Source organism: Diabrotica virgifera, chromosome 8 (assembly GCF_917563875.1).
Source record: "Diabrotica virgifera virgifera chromosome 8, PGI_DIABVI_V3a".
Taxonomy (NCBI): domain Eukaryota; kingdom Metazoa; phylum Arthropoda; class Insecta; order Coleoptera; family Chrysomelidae; genus Diabrotica; species Diabrotica virgifera.
Genome location: NC_065450.1, coordinates 221,426,679 through 221,445,904, shown reverse-complemented (window position 1 = coordinate 221,445,904; position 19,226 = coordinate 221,426,679). Strand labels below are relative to the sequence as shown.

Sequence of the window (19,226 nt, the reverse complement as noted above, 5' to 3'; positions counted from 1 at the left end):
AGCTTTTAAAGCAAATATTGCTAAACATATTGAGTTTGTTAAAAAAATAGATAGGTATATCCTTAGCACACTTATAATAGATACTGTTTGTTTTTGTGCCAAACAAGAACTAGCGTTTCGTGGTCATTTTGAGTGCGACGACTCTGACAATCCAAGCAATTACAGGGAATTGTTAACATTAATTGCCAAAAAAGATCAAAAATTTTGTCAGCACCTAGAAACATCTGTTTTTTCGAGAGTTTCAAGTGATATACAAAAATGATATTATTGAAGCTACACTCACCGGCACAAAATTCCGCCACCCAAAATTTTTGGTTAAGTTTGATCATTTATAACTTTATTATTTGTGCTCCCATTTTCAAGATTCTTACACCAGTTTGTAGGTACATGTATTGATATCGTTTGGTATTATTCCGGTAACAAAAATTTGCTTGCATGTCATTGTACAGGGATGAAAGGAAGCGTTGTATTTTCTCCTAATTTTAAAAAATTCTGTGGAAAAATGGAATAGCTGATTTTGTTTCATAGTCCTGTCATATTTTCCCGGACATTTTGTTTTTTGAATTATCCGAATATCTTTTTTCTGGTAAGAGCTGTACCATTTTTTGTAAATAAAAACACTGATTGACTCATACAATTGAGGTTGGATTGATAAGATTAGAATGGCCCGCATGCAGCCCAGATCTCAATCATATTGAGCATTTATGGGATGAATAAAAAAGCTATTTGCCGTCATCCTAGGCCTCGAGAATATTTGGTAGAGTTATGGCCCTGGTAGAGGAATATCGGGCTATTCCCCAGGCAAGGAAAACACATCTTTATTAGATGCAAAACAGATTGCGAGCAGTCGTTGCTGCAAGAGGTGGACATAACCGCTATTGAATTGTTTTGTTTCGTTGTTAAATTTGTTTTGTTTTGTTAATTTTAGTGCGTATGATATTTTTAATTAAATAAACCTTCAAAGCAGTGTTTTTAATTACAGCTCTTACAAGAAAAGAGATATTCAGATAATTGAAAAAACAAGACCTTAGTGATACCTCCAGGATAATACAAAAGGAGTATGAAACAAAATCAGCCCTCCAATTTTTCCACAGAATTTTTTAAAGTTAGGAGAAAAAACAACGCTTATATTCACCCCCGTATAATGCCATCTAAGCAAACAAATTTTGTTACCGGAATAATAGCAATTGACATCAATACATGTACCTACAAACTCGTGTAAGAATCTTTAAAATCGAAGTACAAATAATAAAGTTATAGATTGTCAAACTTATCAAAAATTTTGGGTGGCGGAATTTTGTACCGGTGAGTGTATATATACATTTAGCCATATCTTCATTTTTTTAAATAAGATTTTTTGCATCTGGTTTTGGTAACACTTCAGGAAAAGTAACGCGTCGCCACTGTAACTCAGATATAATAGACTACATAGAACTGAAGAGATTAATGGTACGGACATGTTAGAAGAGTAGACAAAAAACGTTGGATAAACAGAAACAGAATACCTAACAGATTGGAGCCCGATAGGAAGAAGGAACAGACAGTGCCGGATTTAGGGTACTTGCGGCCCCAGGCCAAATCACCCCGAGCGGCCCCCGAGAACTTTACGATTATGTAATTAAAGCATAAAGCACATTTCATATTAATACATAACGTTTATTTTAAGTTTACTTTTTAAAATTGGTACAACATGCAAAGCAAAACATAAATGAATAGAAATGCAACTAATGTTCTATTTGAATACGGTACATAAATAGGTTGAAATGTTATATTCACTAATTAAATAATCTTGGTTTACAAATTTGGCTAAAACCCCAAAACAGCTCAAACAACAATTTCTATATTTATATAAATTTCTAAAAAGAAAATGTATAGAAATATTTCTATATTTATGAAAGCCTTTGAGATGTTGGTTTTTCGTAGGATGCTGAAGATCTCTTGGACATAGCATGTGACCAACAACGAGGTCGAGGCGCTGAGAAGAATAGGGACTTTTTTATTTATTTATTTATTTATTTATTTATTGTTTATACATATGACCTGGCCTCTAGTGACTAATCCAGGTCGTTTTTTCCTGATGGGATTACAGATATTTTTTATATTTTTACATTTTTACTAAACTACTTAATCTATTTTTACAATTTATTAATTAATTTGCCATAATCTATTAATTACATTTAACAAATACATTTAACAAATTTAAATAAACAATATACATTTGTTAAAATATTTTTGGTACTATCAACTCCCTTCTAAGTTATAAAGACAGTCCCTCTATTTTCAGAAGAGAGTTGGTAGTCTTTTTTTTAAATTTAATGAATTATTTATTGAATTATTATTTTTATTTATTTATTTTATATTGAATTATTATTATTATAATTGTAAATATCTATTTTTGAATTTATATTTTATTTTATTTATTTTAACTTTATCTTACTCAACTTCATCAGGGTTGGATTATTTGTTGTCTTCTTCTATTATTATAGATTTCTTGTTGTTTTTTAGATATTATTTCTGTTAGATTGTTTAATATTTCAAAATATTCTTCATTTTGTAATATATCTTTTATTTCAATTCTTTCTAATCTTCTTCTCATTTCTCTATATTCTTCATTTTCTATAGTATTTTCACAATGTTCTGGTGTACCTAGTTCTCCACATTCACAATATGCATCATCTTTTAAGTTAAATCTTTCCAAATATGTTGGGTACGCTCCATGTCCTGTTAAAAAGTGTACTAATCCTTGTTTTGGATTAAAATAATTTGGAATGTTTTCTAATATTGGTATAAAATTGTATAAACGTCTAGATTTTGTTGAATTTTCCCATTCATTTTGTCTTTTTCTATTTATTATTTCTTTTAATTCTCTTTTATTTCTTATATCTAATCCTATTATTTGTATTATTTTTTCATATTATTCTTTTTTTAGCCAATAATTACATGCTCTTTTGTGTTTCTAAATGCATTGGCATTACTCCAGTTAAAACTGTGAGTGCCTGTGTTGCAGTTGTTCCAAATGCTCCGGTCATTCTTACAAGAAATCCTCTCTGAGCTCTATTTAATTTTTCTGCATTTTTTTTATTTATTAATCTATGTGCCCATACACTTGAACCGTACCCTACAATTGATGCAAGTATTGTACTTAGGTATATTCTCATCTGTCGGAACGAAATTCTATATTCCTTCTGTGCTAGACTAGCAATGCTATGCATGATCTTTGTTGTCTTTTCACAGACACAACTCATGTGTTTTGTAAATAATTTTTGTTCATCTATTATAATACCTAAATATCTTGTTTCCATTTTTCTTTTTATTGTTTTCCCTCTAATTTTTATAATTGGATCTCTTTCTAAATTTCCTTTTATTAAACTATATGTTGTTTTTAAATCTGATATTGCTAATTTTACTTTATTCATCCAATCATTTACTCTTATTAATACTTCATTTGATTTATTTTCTAATTCTCTTCTTGAGTTTGCATCTATGATCAACAAAAAATCATCTGCATATGCTATGCCTCCAAGCACTTCAGGATCTATAGTGAATGGGGATAATCTATAAAAAAAATCTATAGAAGAATGGGGACTTATTTATTTATTTATTTTTTATTTATTTATTGTTCATACATATGACCTGGCCTCTAGTGACTAATACAGGTCGTTTTTTTCCTGATGGGATTACAGATATTTTTTTTTATATTTTTACATTTTTTACTAAACTACTAAATCTATTTTTACAATTTTTACAGAAGAATGGGGACTGAGAGAGAACTCCTAAATATTGTAAAAAACAGAAAATCGAGTTATCTAGGACATATTTACAGAGAAGAAAGATATAACTGTTTACGCCGCATAATAGAAGGGAAAGTGGAAGGAAGAAGAGGTTCAGGAAGAAAAAAATGCTCCTGGCTGAAGAACGTAAGAGAATGGACAGGCATGGACACACATTCGATACTAAGAACCGCTCAAGATAGAGAGCAATTTGCTGTAGTTATAGCCAACCTATAATAAGAAAAGTGCTCTGCACAAGAGATTTGAAGTTGGAGCTAAGAGTTAGGTTGGCTAGGTGTTACGTTTTCTCGACTTTGTTTTATGGAATGGAAGCTTGGACCTTGAATGCTGCATCAATGAAAAAACTAGAATCATTCGAGCTGTGGGTGTACAGAAGAATTCTGAAAATATCGTGGACAGAACACTTCACAAACAAAGAGGTTCTGAGAAACATGAATAAAGAAATGGAAATATTAAATATGTACCATCAATAGAAGAAAATTGGAATATCTCGGACATATTACACGTGGAGAGAGATACAACTTGCTCCAATTGATTATGCAGAGAAATATTCAAGGAAAAAGAAACATAGGCAGACGAAGAATATCGTGGCACTTTTCAGAGCAGCCGTCTCTTAAATCTGAATAGCTATGATGATTGCCGACGATAGCACTTAAAGAAGAAGAAGACAGCTAACCTTCAGTAATGGAGAAGGCACCTTAAGAAGAAGTAAGTAAAATAGGCCATACCGTGTTGTGAGGCATCCCCCAAAGGATGGACACTTAGGAGAAAAGACAAAAAATTTAGTTGGAGTAACTGCGCTGTTAAAAAAAAAATAAAAATAAACAAAACATAATATCATTATTATTTAATTCATACGAATAACAAAATTTCTTAAAATTATTTGTATAAAAAACCGTAATATATAATGGACTTAAATATTACTAATCCTACTACCTCATAATATAATTTTTGTTGTAAGTACCGATTATTTTTACCCGATAAGAATCGAGATAGCCCGCACATTTTTAAAAATGAGGTCATTCTTCTGTAATGATACCTTGCAACTTCAACTTCGAAAGCGCATGATTAAATGCTACATTTGGTCAGTCCTCTTGTATGGTGTCGAAGCATGGACATTAAAAATATCCACCATTAACCGTTTGGAGGCCTTTGAAATGTGTCTGCACAGACGTATTCTGAAAATACTATGGACGGCTATGCTGACAAATCTGGCAGTCCTTAAGAGAGCAAATGCTACCCGCGAGCTGCTTGGTAACATCAAATATAGAAAGATGGCCTATTTTGGACACGTAGTAAGGGGAGACCGGTATAATATTCTTCAACTTATTATGATGGGTAAAATCGAAGGACGCAGAGGAATTGGTAGAAAGCAGGCCTCTTGGTTGAAGAATATCCGGGAGTGGACAGGAATAAAGAAAGCAGAACAACTATTTAGAATAGCTCGAGACAGAGACAATTTCGCCATGTTAATCGCCAAAGTCAAGGGGACTTGATAGGGCACGTTAAGAAGAAGACCGATTATTTTCACCTAATCTCATATAGGCCTGGATACCGCGTACCAAAGAAAAAGTTTATTAATAGCAAGCTGAAAATTTGTTAATAGCTTAACGGTGTCTAGTCGGACAAACTTTGATGTACGGGAACACTGGAACAGGAGAAGTTTTAATTGTGGAATACAAATTTGGAACGTCAGACTACGAAAACGTCCCATGTATTTTGTCGGACAGAACTTCTATATGATTTGATAACCTTTCATTAAAATCTCATGAAAAACCCAGACTGCTGTTCCTCACCAACATATTTCTGGCCAATTGAAATGTTCTAGGTGTAGGACTTATTAAAATGACCAACATATTTGTCGGGCAAACATTTTTTCATATATTACATAAAGTTTGGTATTAAATAAGCTTAAAAAGAACCTGCTAGTTTTCACAATCATAAACTTGTCAGGATGACACGTTCCACAATTAAAATCACGTTCCACAATTAAAACTTCCCCTGTTCCAGTGTTCCCATACATTAAAGTTTGTCCGACTAGACACCGTTAAGCTATTAACAAATTTTTAGCTTGCTATTAATCAACTTTTTTTTGGCACTCGGGATCCAGGCCTAATATTTACTTTGTTAACAATTTTTGAATTTCGCTATCAGTTTTTCCTTTCGTTTCGGGGAGAACAAAGTAAATAAAGAGCATACCACAAAACACAAAACAAGTGTTCAAAGAGAAACAAATAGCTATGCCATACAAGCTCATAAATACCCTAAAAGTGAACGTGACAGCAAAAGAAAAAATAAATAAAACACAGCAACCAAGAGCTGCCCCGGAAGCTTTAGTACTTTGAGGAAAGATCTCTCCCACAATGGTAAACGGTAGTGGAGATACCCCTAAGCTTATAGCAAAGATGAAGGCAATTGTGCTGCCGGCTGGTAACCAGGATATCGCATCCATATTGTAATGTTGAACATCTCTGAGGTAAAAGTAAGCTGCAAGTGTAATTTCGGTCATTAAAACACATACTGCCGATGTCAAAATTAGAAGTCTTCTTCCTAATTTCTCTATTAATACTACCGAAATACAATTTCCGACAACTTGTATAACTGCCACTGCATTTGTCAAAAAGTAGAGTGGTAGAGTAGAACCAGATACTTTAAAAATAGTATCAAGATAACTTATAACTGAATTAACTCCAGAACATTGACAAGTAAACATTAATCCTATGGTTATAATCAGAGCTTTTCTAGATCTAGCATCTTTAAATATTTCTAAAGCGCCTTTTTGGTGTTTTGAAGCTCCAATTGAAGCTAATATTGCTTTAAATTCATCATTAACGTCCTTTGTCATTCTCAGTTTTTTTAGACCTTCCTTGGCTTCATCTTCCTTATGCACAGATACTAGGAATTTTGGACTTTCCGGGATGAACATACCAAATAAAATAATAAACAAAATTGAAGGTAAGGCACAGAAAAATGTCAGAAGCTTAAGAGAACAGAACGGTCCTAACAAAAAACTAAACAAAACACCTGAGTTCATGAAGAAAGTCATCAAGTTTGAGATCGCTCCTCTGTTGTGTACTTCTGCGATTTCTGAAAGATATACTGGTGTAATAGCGAATGCCATTCCTGTGACTAGACCATTCATAAACCTGCATATATAAAAAATGGTTATGCTTCTTGCATAACATATTGTTAACAGACAAATGACGTTTGGGACTGCCATTACTAATAAAGTCTTCTTTCTTCCTATTATGTCAGAGATCTTTCCAAATAGAAGCGGGCCAATTGCTGCTCCTAGTTGCAGTAAAGAGGCTATCCATGATTCTTGTACTGCTGTTATTGGTTCTCCCAATGGATTGATATCCGAACTATTTGAAGTTAATTTTTCTATTGCAGGTGAAGACCAACTGAATAGACTCGATACGCTGAATACAAATAAATTGGCTGAAAAAAAAAACAACTATAAATTACAATTACTAATACTACACACACCGGCAAAATTAGCCGAACACGTTAAAAATGGGACATGTTTGATGTCTCGTATTTCATAAACCAGTGGTCCGATTTGAGTGATTCTTTTAGTATGTTATAGCCTTATTATTTAAGAATATCGTTGTAATAATATTGTTGCTAGACAGGTAAATACCATTTTATATCGGGTGTACCAATCATACTGTGTTTTTTTCTTAAAGTTTGGAACACCCTGTGGAATATTCTAGCATATGTAAAATATTAGAATTAATACTCGATTGTAGACTTAGGCTTGCTTAACATTTTCCTTTTCGATTCATTTAGTTATATGAGATAATAAAAAAGTTATGTGCGTTAAAAACTATCCATGTCTTTCATCAATAAATCCTCATAGTAGGGGAGGAAAGTATACTAAATTTGCAGTTACTCGAGCGTTATGGGAACCTATTGGATTGTGAAGAGTATGTGCTAAAATCAGAAAAAGGTTAAGTTAAGTTTTCCATAAAGTGGGGGACTTTTCATTTTTTAATTTATTTTTCCATTTGAAACAATCATTTTTCTCCGATTATAGCGCTATCTATCCGTAATTTGAAAAAATATGTCGAATAAAAGTTGCTTATTTTTACGTAAAGAATCCAAATCTGCAATAAAAATTGGGGGCTCCTATTTAAGATTTTAAATTAAAACCCCCACCCCACCTCCGTGGGGGCTCGTGACACCCCACGGAGAGGGGTAGGGGGTAAATTAAAAATTATAAATACGAACCCTGCGATATTTTGCGAAATGAACATCAGAGCGTAAAACTGCAAAATACACCTATTCAATATTTTTCAAAAATCTACCGAATGGCACCAAACACGACCCGCCACGGAGGTGGGGTGGGGGGTTACATTAAAATATTAAATAGGAGCCCCCAATTTTTATTGCAGATTTGGATCCTTGACGTAAAAATAAGCAACTTTTATTCGCAACATTTTTTCCTATTATGGATAAATAGCGCTATAATCGGAAAAAACGATTGGTGGAAATGGAAAATTAAATTGAAAAATGGAGAGTCCCCACTTTATGGAAAACTTAACTTAACTTTTTTTGGTTGTAGCACCCACTCTTCACAATCCACTCCAGGTCACAAGAACGCTCGAGTAATTGCAAATTTAGCATACTTTTCTCCCCTACCAGTGGCGGCTGGTCCTATGAGGCAGGTGAGGCAGTGCCTCACAACTCACAGTATAACAATCGACTATTTACGTTATTTCGTTATTTCATCATCAATTCTTTAAATACAATTTAACTGTTTGAAATTTGCTAAATAACTTTATTTTCGTTATATCATCATCAATAATTCTTTAAATACAATTTAACTTTTTGAAAATTGCTAAATAATTTAATTTTTATTATAAAACTTTTTTATTAACTTTATTTTTATGATAAAAAAAATTAGTACGGCCCTGACCATAACACACCGATATACCTACTCTACAAGGTATCATTAGAGGCACTGCCTCTGATGGTACCTCGTCTAGCATATTACGAAGCCGACGGAGATCGGCCGGCAGCATGACTGAGAATAATTTTTGGAAGCGGGATTAAGTATCCTTTCAGAGGCAGGCAAAAATATGCCTCTAGCGTGGTTTTGCAGTTTTAGGTAGTTTGTTAGAGCAGTTTGTTCTAGTTACGTGTACTTACTATTAGTATAAGAGATACAATAGATGTTTAGAATATGTTATTATGCTATGACTGGCTGAAAGTCATTTGCCAATGTCAATTAAATAAATAAATTAATAAAAAAATTAGAAATTATGATTTCTTTCATAATAATTCATTTACTTTTAAGTACGCTGTTTATAAAATAAATAAAAAACCAAAAAAATAAAATTTAACCCTTAGTTTATTTAACATAAAAAAACAATCTTATAATATAACCGTAATTTGCTTACTTGCTTGTTTCTATTTGCATATATGCAATACATTTACAATATAATAAAATTGGTTCTAAAATGAAATTATCACGTGTTTGCAGGTATATTGTTTGCGTACCATAATTTCTTTTTGGCAAGTGATTAATAATAACAGAATCAGTCAACGGCCAAACCAGAATGATCCTAAGGGGGACTACAACTGGTGGGTCTCTGGGGGTATGGATTTAAGGCTTTAAGGATTTAAGGCATTTAAGGCTTATAACCCCCAACCCCCCAGTTACGCCACTGGAATCAGTTGTCCGTTGTTTTCATGTAGTATATAATGTAAATTTTGCTTAATATGACTGTTCAAGTGTTCAACGCTGATGAGCCAACGACAAACATCTGATTCATGCTGTTTTGATATGTGGTATCATATTAATTATTATTTTTAGCTAAAAAAACAGCTACTATGAGTATGAACCTGTTAGAGACTTAGAACTTTCGTAGCTATTCTTTTGCGAATAAAATTGTTATTTAATATCGTTTGCAAGCCTTAAAATAAATACGGTGCCGTTCTGTGACGTTATGACGTCACAAAATCGACCTTCCGGCTATTAAAGAAAATCTAACCATAATAATAATAATCCTCAAGTGTAGTGTGCCTCACCATCTTGTACTATCACGAACCGCCCCTGTCCCCTACTATGAAGATTTATTGATAAAAAACATGGCTAGTTGTTAAAGCACATAACTTTTTTATTTTCCAACATAAGCAAATGAATCAAAAAAGAAAATGTTAAGAAAGCATAATTCTACAATCGAGTTTTAGTTTTAATATTTTAAATATGCTGGAATATTCCACAGGGTGTTCCGAACTTTAAGAAAAAAACACAGTATGCTTGTTACACCCGGTATAAAATGACATTTACCTGTCTAGCAACAATATTATTACACCGATATTCTTAAATAATAAGGCTATAACATACTAAAAGAATCACTGAAATCGGACCACTGGTTTATGAAAGACGAGACATCAAACATGTCCCATTTTTAACGTGTTCGGCTAATTTTGCCGGTGTGTGTATATCGCACCTCCGCTCAAACAGGGTCATAATTCAAAAAAGCAAAGTAACGAGAAAACGACGGATAAAATGTGCGCTAGAACTTTTTCGGGTTTAGTTCAAATACTATTAAAATTAGTATAATGACGACTATTTTAGTCCACAAGGAATAATTTCCTGTAGCTGGCTGTATACCATTCATTACAAGTAAAGTACCCCGTACAAACCTTATGGAAATTAGGTAACAGTGGATTTCGTTCATACTTTGGGAAAATACTCTTTGAAGCATCCTGATAAAAAGTTCTCATGGGCACAACTCAATCGTATGAAGGATTTTCAAGATATGGAGGCATAAACTCAGAAAATTATAAGATTTACTGCATGGGTATTCCAATTATATGAGTTATCTGGCAGGTTATCTGGCAACATGTAGAAGTTTGGATCAAGAAAAAGTACTAATAGTCTAACATTTTTTCCTGGCTATCCAATGATGACCTTTACTTTGACCTTGATCTTCAACGGACGTCATCTTCTAGAGTTTCGAGGGTTTTCGGCATTAAATTGATATAAATAGATTACTCATGGGTTTTTGGGATCGCTAAACACGAATATGCCATCAGAATTGACCTCCGGGGGACGTGGTGACCAGGGCCACTGCAAGGGACATCATCTTCTAGAGTTTCGATGGTATTCGGCATTTAATTGATTCAAATGAATTATTTGAGGGTTTTTTGAGAATATGCCACCATAACCGACTCCCGCAGCACCTTGTTTCTAAGGTCAACGAAAGGAGCTCCTGGAGTTTCGAGGGTCTTTGGTACTACATTAATGCAAACGGATTAATTATAGGTTTTTGGGGTTGCTGAACACGAATACGTGATCAGAACAGACACAGGAGCACCGGGTGCCTAAGACAGGTTATCTTCTGGTGTTTCGGAGGAATCAAATGAATTACTCTTAGGTTTTTACCTCCAGAAGATAACCTGTCTTAGGCACCAGGTGTTCCAGTGTCTGTGCTGATCAAGTATTCGTGTTCAGCCACCCCAAAAAACTATAACTAAGCCGCTTGCATGTAGTACCAAAGACCCTCGAAACTCCAGGAGCGCCTTTCATTGACCTTGGAAACCAAGTGCTTCGGTAGTCGGTTCTGGTGGCATATTCGTGTTTAGCGACCTCAAAAAAGCCTCCAGTAATTCATTTGAATCAATTAAATGCCGAAAACCACCAAAACTCTAGAAGATGACTTCCCTTGCAGTGGCCCTGGCCACCACGTCCTCCGGAGGTCAATTCTGATGGCATATTCGTGTTTAGCGATCCCAAAAACCCATGAGTAATCTGTTTATATCAACTTATTGCCGAAAACCCTTGAAACTCTAGAAGATGACGTCCGTTGAAGGTCAAAGTCAAAGTAAAGGTCGCCATTGGATAGCCAGGAAAAAATCCTAGACTACTAGTACTTTTCCTTGATCCAAACTTCTACATGTTGCCAGATAACCAGTAACTCAGGGAATTGGAATACCCAGTAAATCTTATCATTTTCCGAGTTTGTGCATCTTGAAAATCCTTCATACAATTAAGTTGTGCCAATGAGAACTTTTTATCAGGATGCTTTAAAGAGTATTTTCCCAAAGTAAAAGGCAACTCAAGTTGCCCAAGTATACCCTGGGGCAACATATAACTCCCACGAGGTACGTGGGTTGCTAGGTTATAATCAGGTCTTCACATTGAGAAAGGTGAAAGCCAACTCAAGTTGCCCAAGTTTACCTCTCTCAATGTGAAGACTTAATTATAACCTAGCACCCCACGTACCTCATGGGAGTCATATGTTGCCCCAGGGCTTTATACATAGGGATTATATCCTTCCTTTGGATTCCATAATTTATTTCAATATGTAAGACATGTAGTCAACTTTTAAAGGGTTTTAACCTCTGTATTTTTGGGTGGCTCAGAATGTTAAACTTATAACACTGATGATGCTCTTTGTAGAGAGTGAAAACGTTCTGTTTTTGGATTTGTGACACTATACAAATAAAATAACGAAAAATTTACGAAATATTATTTATTAAAAGTGGCTCTTGAAGTATAGAATATAATATCATTATTATTATCTGGTTAACAGAGTTAAACTTTTTAATGATCTAACTTTAAGGCCATCGGTACATAATTCGCAAATATGTTACGGCTATCCCTACTTTTCTGTCTTTACACGGCAAATTAGGTGTAGTAAAATTCACACTGGTATGGATATGTAAACATTACTAATTAGAATGTCATTCTACTTGAAAATGTCATCATTAACTTAAAGAGATGGCTTTTGAATGTTCTTGGATAACTGTTATTTGTATAATTGCAAATTATTAATTCAGTTAATAAATGTTAAAATTTTTTCACTAACTATGTATTCAGTGATTGTAATAATTTATATGTACAACAAAAACTAATACTCAATCAAGAAAAGAGGAAAAGTGTTAAAGTGATTTTTTAATAATATATTGTTACTATGGAACGCTTACAATTTTGAACATCTTCTTCTTCCCCTTTTAGTTTTATGGCCTCCACCTCTTAGGTACTTGGCCAGTCCTCGCAATTTTGAACATCTTTAACAACAAAATACTTGGATCACAGAATATATTATCCTGATGTATTCTCTGCTGGGATCTTCCACAAATAATACACAATAAATAACTTTTTATTAAGTTCACGTCTTAAATCAATTATTTATCAAATACACTATATATCAATATTATTTAATCACCAACTCAAAATATTCCCGATGCCATGTCAAATATTTAAAATTGTCACTGATTGTCACTGTCTGACTGACAATATGCTGACAATATTCTATTCGACTGAGTGCAGAGTGCGTTGCAAGACAAAGATAGATTTGGAAAATATTACCACGGAAATTGTGTTCATTTTTTTTTGAATCCTGAAAAAACCAATAAATATTTTTGAAAAATTGAAAAAAAAATGAATCCCCATTTGAATAGCATTGCAGCCGAAAATACGTACCCATCCCCTTAAACATAAGTAACAACATTGAAATACAAAACAACTGCAAAAAAAGATAAATATGTCACTTTTGTTAAGAGTAAACAGTAGCGATCAACAGGTAGCAACAAAATATAACTTCGGGAGATAGTATCATAAACTTTGGCAACAGTGGTAATCTTTGACATTATCTAAGATTAATATTTTGACAATATCATAGTCGCGCTAAATGGAAGTAATAGAAAACGATTTTATTATTAATAAATAGATATTTATAAAAATAAACCAAAATGGGTGAAAATTTTATGTTAAGATAGGTATTTAGAAAGGTATTTGCATGAAATATCTAATAATCAAACAATAATAAATAATAATTTTTTGTTGTGAAGCGAAACAAATTTTGATTTTCGCATAATTTTGGCACGGTTTTTAATGGGCTTTTTCTTGGAAGGTTTCACTTTATTTTTAGTTTGATTTACTTTTTCCATTTTGTTAAACTATTGATAATATTTTTAGAATAAAAAATCCTCCTAAAACTTTATATGCTCGCATTAGAATTCGAATTATTTTTACGTAAAATATACTTACCTACCTACATATAACTAAAACTCACAATTAACAACAATCTATTCTTTCAAAGAGGCCAACAACTTATACAACAACAACAAATATATAATAAATTAACTATCAATAAACACTATACTTTCCTATGAAACAACAAAAACGAATTCTTAAATTAACACACTACTGCACTGAACAGATATCGATAAAGATGACAGAACAGATTAGAGAAAATCTGACGTAGGTTTGTCAAAATGACAGTGATAATTTCTTTATGTTGCCTAATTAGTTATTTAGTTATATGTTCGATTTCTTGTTAGAAATAAAAAATTTTAGTCGTTCCAAGTTTACACAAAATCTAGGCATGGGATAAAAAAGTTTATTTGAAGAAAGTTTTTTTTTCTTCTTAATGACGGTACAGGCTCCTTTTTTCAATATTTTATTTAGTTTTATAGAGTAATTTCCACGTACTAACATATTTCTGAAATTGGGCTCTGTACCGCCATTCTTTATTATATTACGAATATGTGTGCCAAATATCTCGACAAAATATTCAAAATTAGAGTCGCAATCTTGGAACACGTTTGTTGCTACCTGTTGATCGCTACTGTAGCCTCTTAAGCATATTATTCGCAGATTGTTTTGAATAAAGTATGTAATTACATATAGTCCGTCCGCTATAACTTTTCCCATGCGGTACGATTCATTTTCAATCAAATTAAGTCAAAACATAAATTGAAACGAACGTCGATGTTTATATACATTTTGTATACTGTATACTGTATACTATATACTACACACATCGGCGTACGTTTCCCTTTCTGTTTTGACTTAATTTGATTGAAAATGAATCGTACCGCATGGGAAAAGTTATAGCGGACGGACTATACATTTCTACTCTCTTAACTCGACAAACGACAAATGACGCTTTATACAGATATTAGATGTACAAATGCCTTGGGCAAATCGATATGTGACACTGTTTATGCTCGATGCATCGTTGATTTTGGTTGACCATATAATGACGCTAGTGTCATCTAAAGACGAATACTCGAATTATAGACGTAACACTTTTTGAGAAAAGATTTTGTAGTTTTATATCGTGCAATAAAATCGTTTTTGTTTGAGTTATGACACTGTTTGAGCGGAGATGCGATATATCTTATTTATTTAATGTTTTTAAGATTAGATTACTTTACATTAACTGGAATCAAAGAGCACAAATTGTAATACCTAGATAACGAACCCAAGTCAGAAGGGGATATGGAAATAGCAAGAAGTGCCTTTGTAAAAATGAAAACATTTCTCTGTAATAAAGACCTTAGATTAAAATTGAAGCAACTGAGGCCCTGAAGAAGAACACATAAACAAGCTACAGTCATTTAAAATGTGTTACAGAAGGGTGCTTAGAATGGCATGGACACAGAATATTTCGAAAAATGGACAAAGAGTACGAAGTGATAAGCACAGTAAAAATAAGCAAGTTAGAATTTTTGGGACGCGCAATCAAGGGACTTGGGGACAATTTGGGACAATATGGACTGCTAAGATTGATAATACAGGGAAAGATAAATAAGAGGAAGAATGAATAAAAAAAGGAGTGTCGAGGTTGAACAATTTAAAGGTCTGGTTTGAAAGCAATTCAATAAAACTCTTTATAGCAGCGGCAGATAGAGTAAAGATAGTGATGATGATAACCAACCACCGATTGAGAGACTGCACTTAAAGAAGAAGATAGCTAGATCTGATGGTATTCGTCCAATACGAAGAGTTACTTAGTTGCAAGTTCTTGAAATGAAATAAAGAGTCGCTTAGCGAAGACTGCGAAGTAGATTAATAATTTGATAATCCAAGATTGGTATAAGATAGAACCCTATACAGCTTTAATATACAGGGTGTTTCATTGGGAAACGGAAATACTTTAATGGTGAATAGAGGTCAACGTGGACGTTCTAGGTATACTAAATTTTTTGCCCTACCGACTTTTATATCCGAGTTTCAGGGTGTTTTATCGATTTTACTCATTTCTTTCCAAAGCCATAACTTTAGAACCACTATGTATATTTTTTTATTATTCGGTATATATATGTCTCATTCAAAACCCAAACGACCGACATACTAATCACAAGAAAAATCCAGGTCCGGATTAACAAGAAATTATAAAGTAATTGTGACCTTAAAACAACACCCTGTATATTGAAATTTTGAAAATATTTTTGCATATTTGAAAAGAGCACAAAACTAAGTCTAATGGTTTGCTTCGATTTTTCGGCCAGACAATTTTTTGACTTTAATTTTGAAATTATATTGAATTTTTTAAGAACTCAACATTAAAAAGCAGGTATTATTAACTTTTAATTATAAATTATTAAAGTTATTGAACAAATGCTCATTTTAAAATGAATCAATACTTATTTACCTCATTGGAAAGACCCAATTATTAATCACAAGAAAAATCCAGGTCCGGATTAACAAAAAAAACATAAAGTAATTGTGATCTTGAAACAACACCCTGTATATTGACATTTTCAAAATTTGTTTGCACATTTGAAAAGACCACACAAATCCAAGTTTATCGGTTCACTTTGATTTTTTGTGCAAAAATTTATTAACTTTAATTTTGAAATTAAATATATTCAAATTTTTAAGAACCCTGAAATTAATAAGCAGGTTTTTAAAGCACTTTTAATAATAAATCATTCAAGTTAATTAATAAATACTAATTTTAAAAATAATCTTTTATTATTTACTGCGTTAGAAGGACTCACTAATCACAAGAAAAATCCATGTCCGTATTAACAACAAAATACAACGTAATTGTGACCTTGAAAAGACACCCTGTGTATTGAAATTTTTAAAATATGTTTGCACATCTGAAGATAGCACGAAAAACTAAGTTTAATGTCGCGCTTTCATTTTTTGTGCAGACAATTTAATAACATTACTTTTGAAATTATATCGAAATTTTTATGAGTTCCCAGAGTTCTTAAAAAATTCGACATAATTTCAAAATTAAATTCATTAAAAGTGTGAATGTAAAACTAATCGTTTGAATGGATAGGTATTTCCTTTGTATTATGTAATGTATGAATGAGATATTTCCTGTAATTAATTATATTATTTTGTAACCTATGTATGTTGGAAAAAAATATATAAAAAAAAGATTAAAAAAAATAATAAAAAAAAAGAATAAAAAAAAAAACAAAAAATAAAAAGAATATTAAAAAAATATTAAAAGCAAAAAAAAATTGAAGCGAACGATTAAACTTAGTTTTTTCTGCTCTATTCATACCTATGTGTAAACGGATTTTGATAATTTCAATATACAGGGTGTTGTTTCAAGGTTACAATTACTTTATATTTTGTTAATCCGGACCTGGATTTTTGTTGTGATTTGTAAGTGGGTCGTTCGAATGTCGTAAATAGGTATTGATTATTTTTAAAATGGGTATTTATTTAATAACTTTAATAATTTATTGTTAAAAGTGCTTTAAAAATCTGCTTTTTAATTTCAGTGTTCTTAAATCAATATATTTAATTTCAAAATTAAAGTCCTTAAATTTCCTTAACGAAAAATTAAAGAAAACCGATAAACTTAGATTTTTGTGGTCTTTTCAAATGTGCAAACAAATTTTAAAAATTTCACTATACAGGGTGTTGTTTCAAGATCACAATTCCTTTATGTTTTTTTTTAATCCAGACCTGGATTTTCTTGTGATTAATAATTGGATCGTTCCAATGTGGTAAATAAGTATTGATTAATTTTAAAATGAGTAATAATACCTGCTTTTTAATGTCAGAGTTCTTAAAAAAATCAATATAATTTCAAAATTAAAGTCAAAAAAATTGTCTGGCCAAAAAATTAAAGCGAACGATTATACTTATTTTTTGTGCTCTTTTCAAATATGCAAACAGATTTTCAGAATATCAATATACAGGGTGTTGTTTTAAGGTCACAATTACTTTATAAGTTTTTGTTAATCCGGACCTGGATTTTTCCTGCGATTAGTATGTCGGTCGTTTGGGTTTTGGATGAGACACATGTGTATCAAGTATCAAAAAAATATACAGGGTGGTTCTAAAGTTATGGCTTAGGAAAGAAATTGGCAAAATCGATAAAACACCCTGTAACTCGGTTATAAAAGTCGATAGGGCAAAAAATGTAGTATACCTGGAACCGCCTCGGTGACCTCTATTTACAATTAAAGTATTTTCGTTTCCCAATGAAACACCCTGTATAATTATTAAGATTTAAATTATTTGGAGGAATTTGGTGATAAAAACATATATTACCTATGACTGCTGAAAGATAAAGAAAGGTTCTATTTTTCCTTTGTGGACCATCTTCTTTCTTCAATAGAAGTTTCCCATCTATATTTTCACCAACACTTTTATAAACCACTTGATATCGTTGCTCCATTTTACAACAATTATTTTGTTTTTAAAGCTGACTAGGTTCCAACTGTTTATACGATAATCTTGCGTCTCTTGCATATTATTGGGTTCAATTTCAACAATATAAAATATACATGGGTTTTCATTATATAGTAGGGGAGGCAAGTATGCTAAATTTGCAGTTACTCGAGCGTTATGGGGACCTATTCGGTTGTGAAGATTAAATCCTTTTCTTCTTCTTTTTCTTTTATGAAGGCAGTCCTTTCATTCTGTCCCTAAATTGTCATTCCATCTTTGCCTTGGGCGTCCTATACTTCTGTCTAACGTTGACTTGTCTCTGACTATTTTTACTATCCTTGCTTCAGACATACTGTTTATGTGTTGATTCCACTCTTTTTTCTGTTCTTTACCCAGGTATTTATATTGTCTACTCCACATATGCGTCTGATTTCCTCACTTCTTACCCTGTCCTCTAGTCCTTTTCTAGCAATCCTTCTTAAGATCCTCATTTCGTTGTTCTCCAGATGTCTTTGTGTTTTGCTTGTATCTGGTCTTGTTTCGGCCGTGTAAGTCATAACTGGCCTAATAACTAACTTATATATTCGGGCCTTTTTTTCCACTCTTAGGTGTTTGTTTTTCCAAATTGTGTCGTTTAGGCATCCGGTCTTTTTACTGGCTTTAATTATTTGGTCTTTTACCTCTTCTTTGATATTGTTGTCGGCTGGTAGATTAATTCCCAGGTATTTGAAAGTCATTACTTTTTGTATAATTTGATTGTCTAAGTCCAATTTGCATCTTATTGGTTTTTTGGCTATTACTAAGCTTTTTGATTTTTGGGCTGATATTTTCATATTCATTTCTTTTACATTAATGTTGAATTCGTGCAGTAATATTTGTAGGTCGTCTTCGAATTGTGCTACTAACACGGTATTATCAGCATAAAGCAAGAATCATATTATCATGCCCGCACCGTTCCAGCACGTAGCGTAGTCTCCGAAAAACCTGATTTTACAAAGAGTTGTCTGATACTATACGCCCCGGACATATGAATTGTTCAT

The 19,226-nt window shown here is 32.6% G+C and overlaps 1 protein-coding gene across 1 annotated transcript; it reads right to left on the bottom strand.

Moving 5' to 3' along the window:
- Positions 1-3,579: 3,579 nt before the first annotated feature.
- LOC126889687 (facilitated trehalose transporter Tret1-like) lies at positions 3,580-18,251 on the bottom strand. The gene is made up of 2 exons (XM_050658203.1): positions 18,067-18,251; positions 3,580-7,232 (listed from the first exon to the last, which is right to left on the bottom strand). Exons 1-2 carry the CDS (start codon positions 18,191-18,193, stop codon positions 5,911-5,913), a joined length of 1,449 nt encoding a protein of 482 aa, XP_050514160.1. The 5' UTR covers positions 18,194-18,251; the 3' UTR covers positions 3,580-5,910.
- Between the last annotated feature and the right edge of the window lie 975 nt (positions 18,252-19,226).

Excerpts from the sequence above, each read along its gene's own strand:
- LOC126889687 (XM_050658203.1), bottom strand. The coding sequence starts at position 18,193 with ATGGAGCAACGATATCAAGTGGTTTATAAAAGTGTTGGTGAAAATATA. Across the intron at positions 7,233-18,066 it reads TTATCTTTCAGCAGTCATAG|CCAATTTATTTGTATTCAGC; the intron begins GTAATATATGTT and ends TTTTTTTTTCAG.